At 41.2% G+C, this 12500-nt stretch overlaps 1 protein-coding gene across 11 annotated transcripts in view; it reads right to left on the bottom strand.

The window, feature by feature from the left end:
- Positions 1 to 2542: 2542 nt before the first annotated feature.
- LOC137973663 (uncharacterized) overlaps positions 2543 to 12500 on the bottom strand; it is a 22959-nt gene continuing 13001 nt past the window's right edge. For all 11 annotated transcript variants that reach the window (XM_068820522.1, XM_068820520.1, XM_068820524.1 and 8 more), the window contains 2 exons: positions 11499 to 11951; positions 2543 to 5246 (listed from right to left, as the gene is read on the bottom strand). In XM_068820522.1, the coding sequence (XP_068676623.1) occupies positions 4494 to 5246; positions 11499 to 11870 (1125 nt within the window). In that variant the 5' untranslated portion in view covers positions 11871 to 11951 and the 3' untranslated portion in view covers positions 2543 to 4493. The remainder of the gene's footprint in view (positions 5247 to 11498; positions 11952 to 12500) is intronic.

Here is a 12500-nt window from a genome sequence, read left to right as displayed (position 1 = left end):
ATTGGAGGAAAGGAGCTGAAATCGTCTGAGGGTACAACGCAAGGGGACCCAATCACCATGAGCCTGTACGCAGTCAGTCTACAACCTTTGATTACACGTTTGAACATCGCAAGTTCAGTGAAACAATGTTATTATGCTGACGATGCAACAGGATTTGGGTCACTGGATGACTTGAAGGCTTACTCTGAAGCAGTTGTACAAGCAACAGGAAAATGAGAAAAAGCGCAAATATGCTTCAAGGATCCTCGAAGTCGAGCAAGGGACATTCACTTCCCTAGTATTCAGCACCACGGGAGGGATGGGAGAAGAAAGTGCTTGATACCACGCCAGACTTGCGGAGCTTTTGGTCATAAAGAAGGACGAGACCTACAGTACGACGGTGTCATGGATCCGGACAAAAGTCTCGTTTGCTTTACTGAGAGGGCACTTTTTATGACTGAGAGGCTCTAGGGGTAACAGAAAACTAGCAACGAACATTCATGAGACTGATTTTGAAATTGAAAGAGGACTTGCCGGACTTTCTTAATCAATATATCGTATATAACTCTGTTTACTAGCTGGTCTAGTGTAGTACGAAACCTTTTAGTTTTTATATATTTCTATTACTTAGTATGCAAAGACCAAAGAGAAAGTAGGCCTTTAATTGTTGTTTTCCTGTAGACACATGTTTTCAGCTGTTTCCCAATCTTAATCAGTTCCATTCCGATGAAAGGTAGTTTGTTGTTGTTTGCAACTTCCATCGTGAAGCTGATTGCCGGGTGGGCTTCGTTTAATATTGTCAAGAAAGCCGTACCAGTTGTAATATCTTTTACCGCGGCTAAGGTGTCATCCACGTATCTCTTATAAAAAGAAGGTAACTTATTCTCACTTTCTAGTTCCTCCTCGATCGAACACATAATGTGTTCGCCATGAGTGGCCGTAGGGGTGACCCCATCGCTACTCCATCACTTTGTTCATAAAGACTGCCGTTGAATTGAAACAGGTGATGTTTTGTAGCCACTCGTAGAAGCTCAACAAGGTCATCCTGGGTGATGTTAAGGTTGTGTGTCTCATTGAACCAAATTCCGAGTGAAGGCCTTGTTCGCAAGAATCTGAATGGTTTCTTCTAGGGGCACGTTCGTGAACAATGCTGATACATCATACGATACTAAAATATCGTCCTCGTTGAAATCCAGCTCGTGGATCTCTTCAGCAAACTGAAACACGTCAGAGATGGTATGGTTGTTAACAGACAGGGGTTTCAGTTTCTCATCAAGCCATTTAGCAAGAGTGTAGTTATATGTCCCTGTGGCGGACAGAATTGGTCTCATCGCCAGTCGCTCTTTATGCGTCTTGGGTAGACCATAATTATGATAATTATTGTAACTTTATGATTTTCCTTTGAATTTGTTAATAAAGTTGTTTATGATTATTATTATGATTATTATTATTATTATTACTATTATTACTGTGATTATTATTATTACTATTATTATTATTATTATTATTATTATTATTATTATTATTATTACCTTAAGGTGCCTCTTTGAAGAGACACTCTCTTTAGAAAGATTTGCGCTACACACTGTATTACGTAACGTAACGATTATTGCTGAACAAGATGCGGTCATTATTGTGCCGAATACATTACTTTGGCAAGAGGAAAGCCCAACAAGCACACTGTATATTTTAGCTTTCGTTGCTCATATCTCAAAAACAAACTCGGTGACTCCCATTTTTTATCGCATAAATGTGATCAAAAGATGAAGATGAAACTTTCTGCAAATTTTAAAACAATTCTGTTCTGCAGAATCAAAGCCTCCTTAACAAAATCACACATTTACGGTGGCTGTGAATCCTCTGAACAGGATTTTTTAAAAACCCTTTGCAGACAGTTTCATCTTAGCCTTCTGACCACTTTCCAGCAATACAAAATAGGGCCACGAGGTTTTTTTTTTTGTTGAGATATGTGCAACTTAAGACAAAATAAACGATGTTATTATGGGGCTTTTCTGTTGCCACGGTGACTTGTTACGTCACAAAAATGAGTGATGTCATGAAATTAGCCTACTGTTTATTTGGCGCCCAAATCACGTAGTCGTTCCTAACAAGAACGTGGATCCTCTATCGAGTTCTGAAAAGTCAGTTTCCTTTTCCTCGTCGTCAGATCTGCTGTCATATTCAGTCACCTCATCGTCAGCATTGTCTGCCTGGAAGCCGAAATCTTGGGGTCATAGAGTTTTCTGGAGTCCGATTACATTGAAGGTAAAGGATGTGTTACAGCGGTTATCATTTACACGCGCCCCTCAACGACTTTTCATATCTCGAACGTAAAATTAGGTGGACGTCAACCAAACATTTCCGTGACGATACTCCTGTTCTCTTTAGGGCAGTTGAATTTGTCATGGAAACATTTGATTGACGTCCATCTAAATTTTATTGTCTAATATGAAAAAAATTCGTTGAGGGGTGCGTGTGTAAAAAGGAAGCTTCTTGCCAAGGGCAGGGATTAGCTCTGCTCCCTTTTACCTTCTGCGGTCGAACGCAGGAGCTCAAACAGCAATTAACTTGACTTCCTTTTAATCTTCTCTTCAGTTCTTACAACAGTTCCTAGGAATACGTTGTCTACAAGTAGTTGTTCAAAAGAGCACCTTAGATTGAGAGATTCGCTTACTGGATTCGCTCCTGGTCCAGGCAACGCATTGTGATTGGTCAAAGGATTAGAGGCTTAGAACGTGATAACGTCAACTACAAAAGAGTTGATTAATATGAAGTTCGAAGGTATACCTACGGCTGCACGAAACATGATCCATGCTGATGACTTAAAAATTGCAGTGCCGCTAGGGCATGAACTAGTCAATCTAAGACCAATCGCAGTGGTTGCCTGACCAGGATCACTACCCTAAACCTTCTGGACGGGACGTGACTTCTCAAGTAATAAACTTAAAGTAACAAAGACTAAACCAACCGAAATAAACAAGGGATTAACAATATTAATTAATGTACCTGGCTAAGCCGAGCCCTGAACTAATAACGTCAACGCGGGATTAAGAGATTAATACGATATCGGAATTTCTACAACAACAATGATGGAACTACAGGGTTGTTTCTTGAACAGTACAAGAACATTCGACCTAACCTTAGTTTAGCGTTACAGCTTTTATTTACTAATATACACTAAAGACCAGGAGTACAGCAGTTGCACGACAACACGTACTAGAAGCACTTGTCAACAGAGTTCTTCTAGCTTCTATAGTTAATTAACCTAAATGGATTAATCCCGAATAAGCAATATATCCTATTTTGTCCAGGTATGAATTAAATTGTTTACGAGGCCAGCACACGCACGAAAGTTTCCGTGAGAGACGTTGAAACGCCTATGTGTGTATAAACTTAGTTGTGTTTTCCAGCACGTGCATTATGCCTGGCAACGGTGTGGCTCTCTTTGTTGAAGAGGTCACGTCCGTCTCTTAACATACTGTCTATAACCTCAACACAAGATCAAGTCTTTCCTGAATCATCAATAACTTCACACTACTTGAAATAACAAACACGCTTCACTCTAAAAAGCTTTGTGCCTTGCAGCACCATTGGTTACGCACAATTAACTTTAGCTGCAGAAGGATTTGTTACGCACAATTAATTTTAATTACACGACAAAAGTACTTAGACGCATCGTTAGCTAATTCAAAAAAGACACAATTGAACACGCAATTTTTACTTCTTTAACACTTGTTACTGATAACGGCTGTAATCTAGTCTAGTTCTAAGGTCAGGCAGAAAAAAGTGGAAACAGACTGCCAAGTTCATTTCCGCGATCCGCACTTCAAAACAAAGAAAATCCATAATCCACGCTGAAATATTGAAGAAATCCGCGATCCGTTGAGCGTTCAAAATCCGCCAATTTTCAAAATTTGTTCTCAAAATCCGAAATCGGAGTAGTTTTTTTTAACCAAATCCGCTGATCCGTGAACCTATTCACCCCCTCACCGTACGTCAGCACTTCCCATGAGGAAATCCATATGTAAGACTCTCTTTGAAGAGGAGGCAGACGTGAACTTGGAAATGGCCTGTTGTGTGCATGACTGAAATCGAGTTCTTTGTGTTTTCGCTGCAGGCAATATAGGTTATCGTGTGACTCGGTAACACAACTTCTTCCAGTATTGTTAGGAAAAAGTACGAAACATTTTTAAATACCATCTTTGAAACTTGTAAAGTATCCGTTTACAGTTTGAAATGTAAATTCTTGAATTCGGAGATTTTGAGCAAGATACATGATTATAGCAAGAAATTAACCACTAAAATAATGTGAACATAAAATCCTTTGAACACGAGTAAGCTTCCCGGTGCATATCACGGTTAAATGAAAATACTCCTGTTGCATTTATTAGATTAAACTAATTGGCAAAACTCAACTAAAACCTCTACCAAAGAAACACAGTGCTGACACGAACATCCTACATCCTTTTTAGACGAGATGGCAGTTCCACGCAAAAATTAGTTACCACAATCGATCAAGCTGGACGATTTTCTCGGCCAACGTGCATGGATTTTCCTTCGTTCCATCTGGGATTGTCTTTGCAAAGTTTAGGTTCATATCTCCATTGCTCTCCAAGGACACGATAATCAAACTTTCTAGCTCCACAGTGAGATGCGAAATCAGAAAACGGGCTCTCCTCTTTCCTGCTATCGTTCGCGTTTGAACCAAAATATCGCATCTTCTCTTCGTAAGTCCCGTGTATCCCTAAATACGAATCACAAACGTTTGTCACGTTGTTAAACTTTGGATTAAATGAGGCTGGCGGATGGTGATACAACCTTGAGTCGTGGATAAATTGTTTTGTTGGAATGCCATTTAACCATAAGCCAATCTGCTGATCGGCGTGCGGATGACATAGCATTGTACTTTCATTTTGTGACAAGAATTTAGAAATGATATCCGGCGTGAATATCATGAATGATTCATCTATCCATGTTATGCCTGCTTCGCAATGAAAAAGTCCCCAGATGAGATTTTCTTTTGGTCGCATTGGCAGTTCAGCAAGAAGTCTCTTTAGACAAAGGAAGTAATCATCGTCTAGTCTAAGAAGGTATTGAAAGTCAAACTTGGCGTAAGCCCATTTAATTTGATGGAGAAAGCGCAGTCCGAACTCCCAACCCAGCAACGGCTGTAGTTCTATATCCTTGTACTGATTTCTTTCTTGTAAAAGAAGATCGCGCTTTGCATTGTCCAGAATAAAGCCGTCGGTAACGAAGAAACATTTAACCTGATAGAGAAAAAAATAGAAATGTCAGCAACAACAGCGGTGGTGGGGAGGTTAAGATGCTGGAAGACCGGCCTAACTGGCAACGGTCAGTTTTTACCATGCAACCACGACGCTGATTTTTACCGAACATGGCAGGTGTTAACAATATCAATTTTATCTGGTACTTTATGTTACTTGGTGATCCCAAAAAAAAAAAACGAAGCAGATAAATGAGATTAGAAGAAAGATAGAAGTAGAGAGCCAAGGGAAAGCGAATTCAGAAAAAAACACGGCACTTAAAAGATCTGTAAACAACCACAGCGAAAAAACACAGTGAACAATATGAGCCTCACAAAGGTGTTAACCAGGTACTGGTATAAAGGTAGACAAAAAACAAAGAAGGATTAATTTAATGATTTACTAGGAAAACTTTGTAGGGCAAAACAAGAAAGGAGAAAACAAACGAATACTAATTACACGGAAAAATACGGGAATTCGTGGCTACACAGTGGCCCGGCCCAATGAACTAACTTAATGCAGGTGTTCATTTCTGACTGATCGAATTCTGCCAGGAGCGCAAATTCGAAATAGAGGAGCACCGAAGGTTTGTTTCGAGTTTTCAGATTTAAAAAAGTATAAGTGTGTGAAAGTTGACATCTTTTTTATTTTGAAAATTCCTTGTCGCTCTCTAGGAAGCAAGTTTAGTGACAGGCCGTTTCAGCGTCGTTAGGCTTGTGCGAGCTCTTGCTGACCCGAGAAATCCGTCTTTTCCTCTAAAGAGAAGGGGACATTTTCCGCTATGAAAATTTTCGTCCACGATCAATACCAGACCTCCGCTTTAGCCACTTACTCCTTTCGTGCTGAGTTAGCAAATATTCCTTTTACTATCGTTTCCAAAATATATCGGAGAATTACTGGACTTGGCGCCAGCGACGTCTCTTGTACATATCTTCCTTTAAGAAGGCACCCAGTGGCAAATTAGGGTTAGATCTCTGGGGTGGCTACTTACCGCAGTCGGTGGCCTGCTGTTGAGAATTCCTTGAACTTCGGTCATCAGGGTTCTGAGGGATTCATCAGACAAGATTTGTTGGCTTAGCAAGGCTGATCTGACTATGTGTTCCCAAACACCGCCCATCTGTGAAGTTAGTGGATTGAATTTCCAAATGCTGTTTTTCTGTCGGAGGAATTCGCGAATCGATCCTTGATTCCAGCTCGTTAGGGTTTCGCGGATCTTTGTCCAGCTTTGAAATTAGTGCCGTTATCACTATGGACCCCTGGGATTTGTAAACCGGCGCAGAGCATTGATGAGGTCATCTGTAACAAGGAAGTTGGCAATTTCAATGTAAGCTGCTCTTATCACTAAGCATGTAAACAGGCATCCGTAGCGCTTCTTGTTTGAACGCCCTTGGCGGAAATAAGCGGGCCAAAGTAATCTACACCAACTTGTGTAAAAAGCGGGTTCCCTGGTAGCACTCTCTCTTTGGTAGGTAAGTGAGCCATTAACTGTTTGCCTTTGGCAGTTCCAAGTTTCTTGGAAATGAAGTAATCGCCGATGATTCTGCGGACGTACCGCTGAAAGTCCCTTCATAATCCAGTATAGTTGGCGTAGACTGGCTAGGACGTATTCTTGGCCAAGATGACCAGCTCGTTGGTGATGCTGAAGAATGATTAATTTTGTAACGTGATGGCGGTAAGGCAGCATTACTGGATGCTTGGTCTTGTACTCAACTGGTGCATTTTCTTATTTTCTTTCAACTCTCGGATAATTTCATCATTAATAATGGGTGAATTTTATATATAGATTTTGGTGTTTTCAAACTCTTCAGTTCAGAGGTCATTTGGCGTAGGGATTGTGACTGATCTAATCGCTGCAAGGTCTTTACAACGTTTGAGAAGGAATTTCTTTGCATGTGCTTAAATATCACCTTTTCTGCAGTTGTCACTTCTTGAACAAACAACGTACTTGTGGTTGTTGCTGAAGGAATGGCAGGACTCCTCAGGCATCCTATAACGAGCCACGATTTGCATCACAGAGGCCCGTCTGTAGACTTCCGTAGTTGTTTTTTTTTTTTTCCCATGAGGAAAACTGCTGGGATAACCTCCATAAGATATCAAAATATTCTTGGTTTGTTAACGCTAAACAGCAATGTTGCAGGTCATGTTTACCTTCTGGATTTTCATTCGTTAATTCTTGCTAACGAAGAGTAGGATCGAGAGGCCAAGATTTCTCTCTCTGAGTTAAGAACTGAGGGCCATTAAACCATCTGCTGTTAACATTCATTTCATCAATTGAGAGACCTTTACTCGCATTATCTCCTGGGTTCATCTAGGAACCAAAGTGTCTCCACTGACGGGATGTGGAATTCTCGTGAATGATGGCCAGTCTGTTGGAAACAAATGTGTGAAACCTCTCTGACGTGTTTCGTATATTCTGGAGAACCCAAATGGAATCCCTGCAAAATATCGATCGAGTTGCCGCGACAACACATTCTTCCTGGAGGGTTTTGTTTAACTGTACGGCAAGTATTGCGGCCAAAAATTCCAATCTGGCAACAGTCATGGACTCTGTGTGGGCTAGGCGAGTTTTTCCCACGAGAAAAGGGCAATATATGCTATCCTTTGTATCCACCATTCTGAGGTAGGAAACTGCAATCTGAGAAGTGTCGGCGAAGTTATGTAGCTCAGAATATTTCAGTTCTTCAAAGTTTATCGGTTTAAGGCATCTGTTTACTGTAATTCCGGAAAGACTGCGGAACTTTTCCTTCAAATTTCCCCATCTTTCTCTCTCGACGTCGCCAATTGGGTCATCTCATCCAAGTTTCTCTCTACATAGATCTTGAAGCAGTTTCTTTGCAGGCAGGGTAACTGGCGGCAGGAATCCAAGCGGACCATGTACAATACAATACAATACATACTTCTTTGACCGCTCCCCATAGGGGCTTTTCAGGGCCAATGAAACGCAATCAACGAAATAACAGAACACAACAACTACAACTGTTAAGAATCCCGACTGGCCGAAGGCAAACAAGTTGGCTATTTACAAGTGCAGCTAGGAAGTTGAACCAGGGACTACCTGAAACAAATTCAACGAGCAGTCAGAGCGGGTCTTGAACCCGGGATCTCCGGATCTCAAGGCAAGCGCCCTAACCACTGGACCGCACTGCCTCCTCCGGAACTTACGAGGGAGAGTATGCCTATCTGAGTTGTGGGGTTGGCCTTGAGAGCCTCGTCCAATATAAACTTGTCACTTTCCATATCCCACTTAAGTCCCAACGCTCGCTGAATTGGTAGAGCGTCTTTCACCAAATCGAGGTTCAAAAAGGATTTAGCTCTCTCGTTTTCAGGGATGGACTGATGGACTTCTGGTCTGTTTCACTGCCACTTGGTAAGCCTAAAACTGCACTTAGCAAGAAGATAGCAACGATCATTAACAAGACCAACAGGTAGTTCGGATGATTTAATCGATTTGAGACAGTCATCCACGATAATTTTAACAGCCTTAATAATTTCTTCTGGAAATTAGTCTTAGTTGTCTTCTGCTGTTCTGCAAAACTAGAACAACTGGGGAGGATGTGGTGTCAAAGAGATGTACCTGGAATTTGGTTTACGTCACTGTTCGGCCACCATAAAAATCTAAAGGCATCTCGGCCAGCGGGTCGTACTCTGATTTGGTGAAAAATTTCTACATCTGCCGCCAATGCAACTGGATTTTCGCGGGATCTTGTCAGGACACCTACCGATAGTGGGGGAGTTACCACAGTGGCCTTCCCTCAACTTAAGCTCATCATCTGGTATCTGCTTTGTCCTTTCAAAAGGGTTGCTGTCTCCCAGGAGCCGTTTCATTTGTCAACGGTCCACAGTGTTGCGATTTTAATCATGTCATCGCCATCTAGCACTTCAACGGTTAGATTAATTTCTTGGCTAACCTTAGGTCTATCTTCGTTTTCTTGAGTGGTTAAGTAGAAGGTTTTCAAGTCTCCTCTCGCTCCAAGCTCCATTACCAGATCATTATCGCACAAACGCAAGGTCAGAGCCATTGTCTAGAAGGGCGTAGGTCTTCACGGTCTTCCCAGAATCATGGCTTTGACTGGAACAATTCTCAAGCACATTTTCCCTTCATTACCACAGGTACTGTGGCTTTGTCCACCAGGAACCAGTGGGGAACTGTCAACTTGAGTCTCGGGTAGCGGGGCGGCCTCTCTCTAATTCAAAAGCTGTCCTCATTCCAGAGGATGAAGCAGTGTGTGTTGCTTTCGGGTGCACCCTTGAACTTGGCAGGAACCTTTGGATTAGCATCCAACAGCGATGTGCCCATCGCAAAATTTACTGTCGCTAAAGAGCACTTTTGTTCTACGCGCGCCAGTACCGGACAGCATGAGAGTCATCACATCTTTGAATGAAATGTTAACGACTCTGGGCACACTTTATTTTACTTGACGATTCACTGAAGGGAAAAACGAAGCACGTACATGAGATTACAAGGAAAGGTAGAAGTAGAAAGCCAAAGGAAAGCAAGTTCAGAAAAACACGGCGCTTACAAGGTCTGTGCGGTTCTCCGAATTACAGAAATGGTTTTTTGCGTACAGCATGATAGAAACTTAGCAATATGATAGAAACTTAGCACTTCACATTACACTCTAATCAGTTAAGTCTATTTACAAGTGCAGCCGAGAAGTGAACCCGGTACAATCTGGACCACATTCAACTAGTGGCCAAGACGGATCTCGAACCCGGGATCTCCGAATCTCAAGGCAAGCAACTAATTACCACTTAGCCTCACTGCCGCCATTTCTATAACATGATGGAGGTATAAGACTTTTAAAAAATCTCATAAGATTTCATTATTTTAATTAGAACAAAGATTGTAACTTTATCTGCAAATCTAAAAGAATAAAGGGGAATTCTTTATCTACAATCTTTCCCACCAAGCCCCAGTTGTTCAAAAGGTGGATAACGCTATCCACCAGATGAATCACTATCCATCAGATAGCGCAATTGCTTGCGCTAAAACTTGATCCGAAGGATAGCGCTTTACATCGTTTGAACAAATGAGGCCAGAAATATAAATATTGCCTAACACTTTTGAAATAACTGTGGTTTATTTCCGGGACTGGCGGATTGTGCAATTCAGGCAATTGTCACAATGTGTTCTGGAAGCATCTAAAGTTTGAAAAACACCCTTTTTAACAGTTTAACGGGGCTAAACTAAAGCATAGTTAATGCATGGAGATGGTTATGAAACTCGACAAGTTTCTTTGTTTCATGTTTTTGTCCGTATTTTTGGCCTTGACCCTGCACAAAACACACCTTTTTTCGAGAAGATAACCAATCAATTCCTTTGATTAAATTATGTGCAACTAACTTGTAAACCTGTGCGAAGAGAAAACAAACGATTGTGCAGGGTCACGGTCAATTCAACATTGATTGCAACAACATTGTTCTCGCTTTTATAGGTTCTAAGGTTTCATAACCAGTCCCTCGATTAACTATGACTGAAGTAAATGAACATTTGTTCGAAATTGCGGGGAATTCGAAATACCCGAGTTCAAAATAATGGGGTTTAACTGCACATCCACATGATAATGAGGATATTAAAAAAAAATGGTTAAAGTGTAATCGTAAACCTTAGAATAACAAATTAAATGCCACGAAGTGTTACCTTATCCTTCTTAATGCCACAAAAATGCAAGAAAAGCTAACGATAGCTGTCCCAAAACGAGTCCTTGAGTTTACCTCTTAAGTTGAGAGAGCCCTTACCCCAAAACAACCTAAACTAGTTTACCAAAACGGTAGAAATGCTACCGAGGGGAAGGGAGATCAGTGGTCGATTATGCTTGCGGTAATTTAACGACGGTTCGTGCGTAGAAAAGAAGGGAGATTTTAATAAGTCTTGTGGAGGGATGGTACAAAACATGGACCCCCTAACTGGACCGCAAATGGACCTTCCTTCTGGACCTCACTCGAGAGAAGAAAGGAAACAATAGATGGTTTTCCCAGTGACGTCATCAAATTCCTAAATCAAAGTCACAAGGCCTTCTGAATTTTTATCTAAAGGAAGTTGAAGATGACCTAGTTTTCAGTTCCGTGACGTCTTTCCTTTCGAAAATACAGCATTTTGAATCTCCGAATCGTCGTATTTGGTGGGGAGCGCAACAGTCTTGGTCCCTCAAAGACAGTACATTGCACATTGAGACCCTGAGTGTCAACCTGTGACTTGGAAAATATAGACCCAATAGATTTGACAACCACCGTATCAAAGTTCTGTTTCCATACCTGCATGTTTTTCCGACAGTGTTTCCACCATGTTTCCCTTACTGCCTGCCTTCTCTGAAATCGTGCAGGAGCTGTGCTAATAATGATCAACAACAGTACTTTCGTTCGCTTGTTTCCCAAATGTCTGAAGTCCAGTACTGGAAGTAGCTTCGTGTAATGCGTATAGTCCGTTAGAACAGATGCCTTTGAGCGGGTCTCTTTGCCATCACTTTGTGCGTCGCTAGACGTTGTTTCATCGTTGTGTTTCACATTTCCATTAAAGCGTCCAGGTAAAGTTGAAAAATGAATATAAACCAAGAGTACCACTATGCAAACAAAAGCATAAAGGAGTGCAGGAAAAAGAAACTTCATGGATGGCCGCCTCCAGGACATTGCAGGAAAATGCCCCTCCTTTTGCGAATTCGCGAGCGATGCTGGTAAACGAAAGTGTTGGGTCGTGACTAGCGTTCACTCCTTTAACGCATAAAAAATAAATAAATAAATAAATAAATAAATAAATAAATAAAAAGAAACCAAAACGCGGATTACTTGCGGATAACCTCGCCAGCGGGTAGCTTGCACTATGTGGTAATGCGCTATCCCACTTAAACAAAGATAAAACACTTACTGTGTAATATGAAAAACATTTACTGTATAAACGAAAGTGTTGGGTCGTGACTAGCGTCCACTCATTTAACAGAAAAAGAAAAAAACAAAAAGAAACCAAAACGCAGATTACTTGCGGATGACTTCGCCAGCGGGACGCTTGCACTATGTGCTAATTCGCTACCCCGCTCAAACAAAGATGAAACATTTACTGTGTAATAACAAACCGTAGATGGGGTGTGTCAGCACGAGCCGTGTGCGACCCTATTTATTATGTCTTTACAAGCAAAAATACAACAAGAAAAGCAAACAACTAATGGTATGAAAGCCTACAAACTAATGTGAACTAAGCGCGTATACAAATGTTTGAAAATATGTATATACATGAAGAACGGACAGTCATTCATCATTGGGTAT

Source organism: Montipora foliosa, chromosome 10 (genome assembly GCF_036669935.1).
Source record: "Montipora foliosa isolate CH-2021 chromosome 10, ASM3666993v2, whole genome shotgun sequence".
In the NCBI taxonomy this organism is placed as follows: Eukaryota; Metazoa; Cnidaria; class Anthozoa; order Scleractinia; family Acroporidae; genus Montipora; species Montipora foliosa.
The sequence above is the reverse complement of the archived record's forward strand: the minus strand, read 5'-3'. Positions and strand labels throughout refer to the sequence as shown.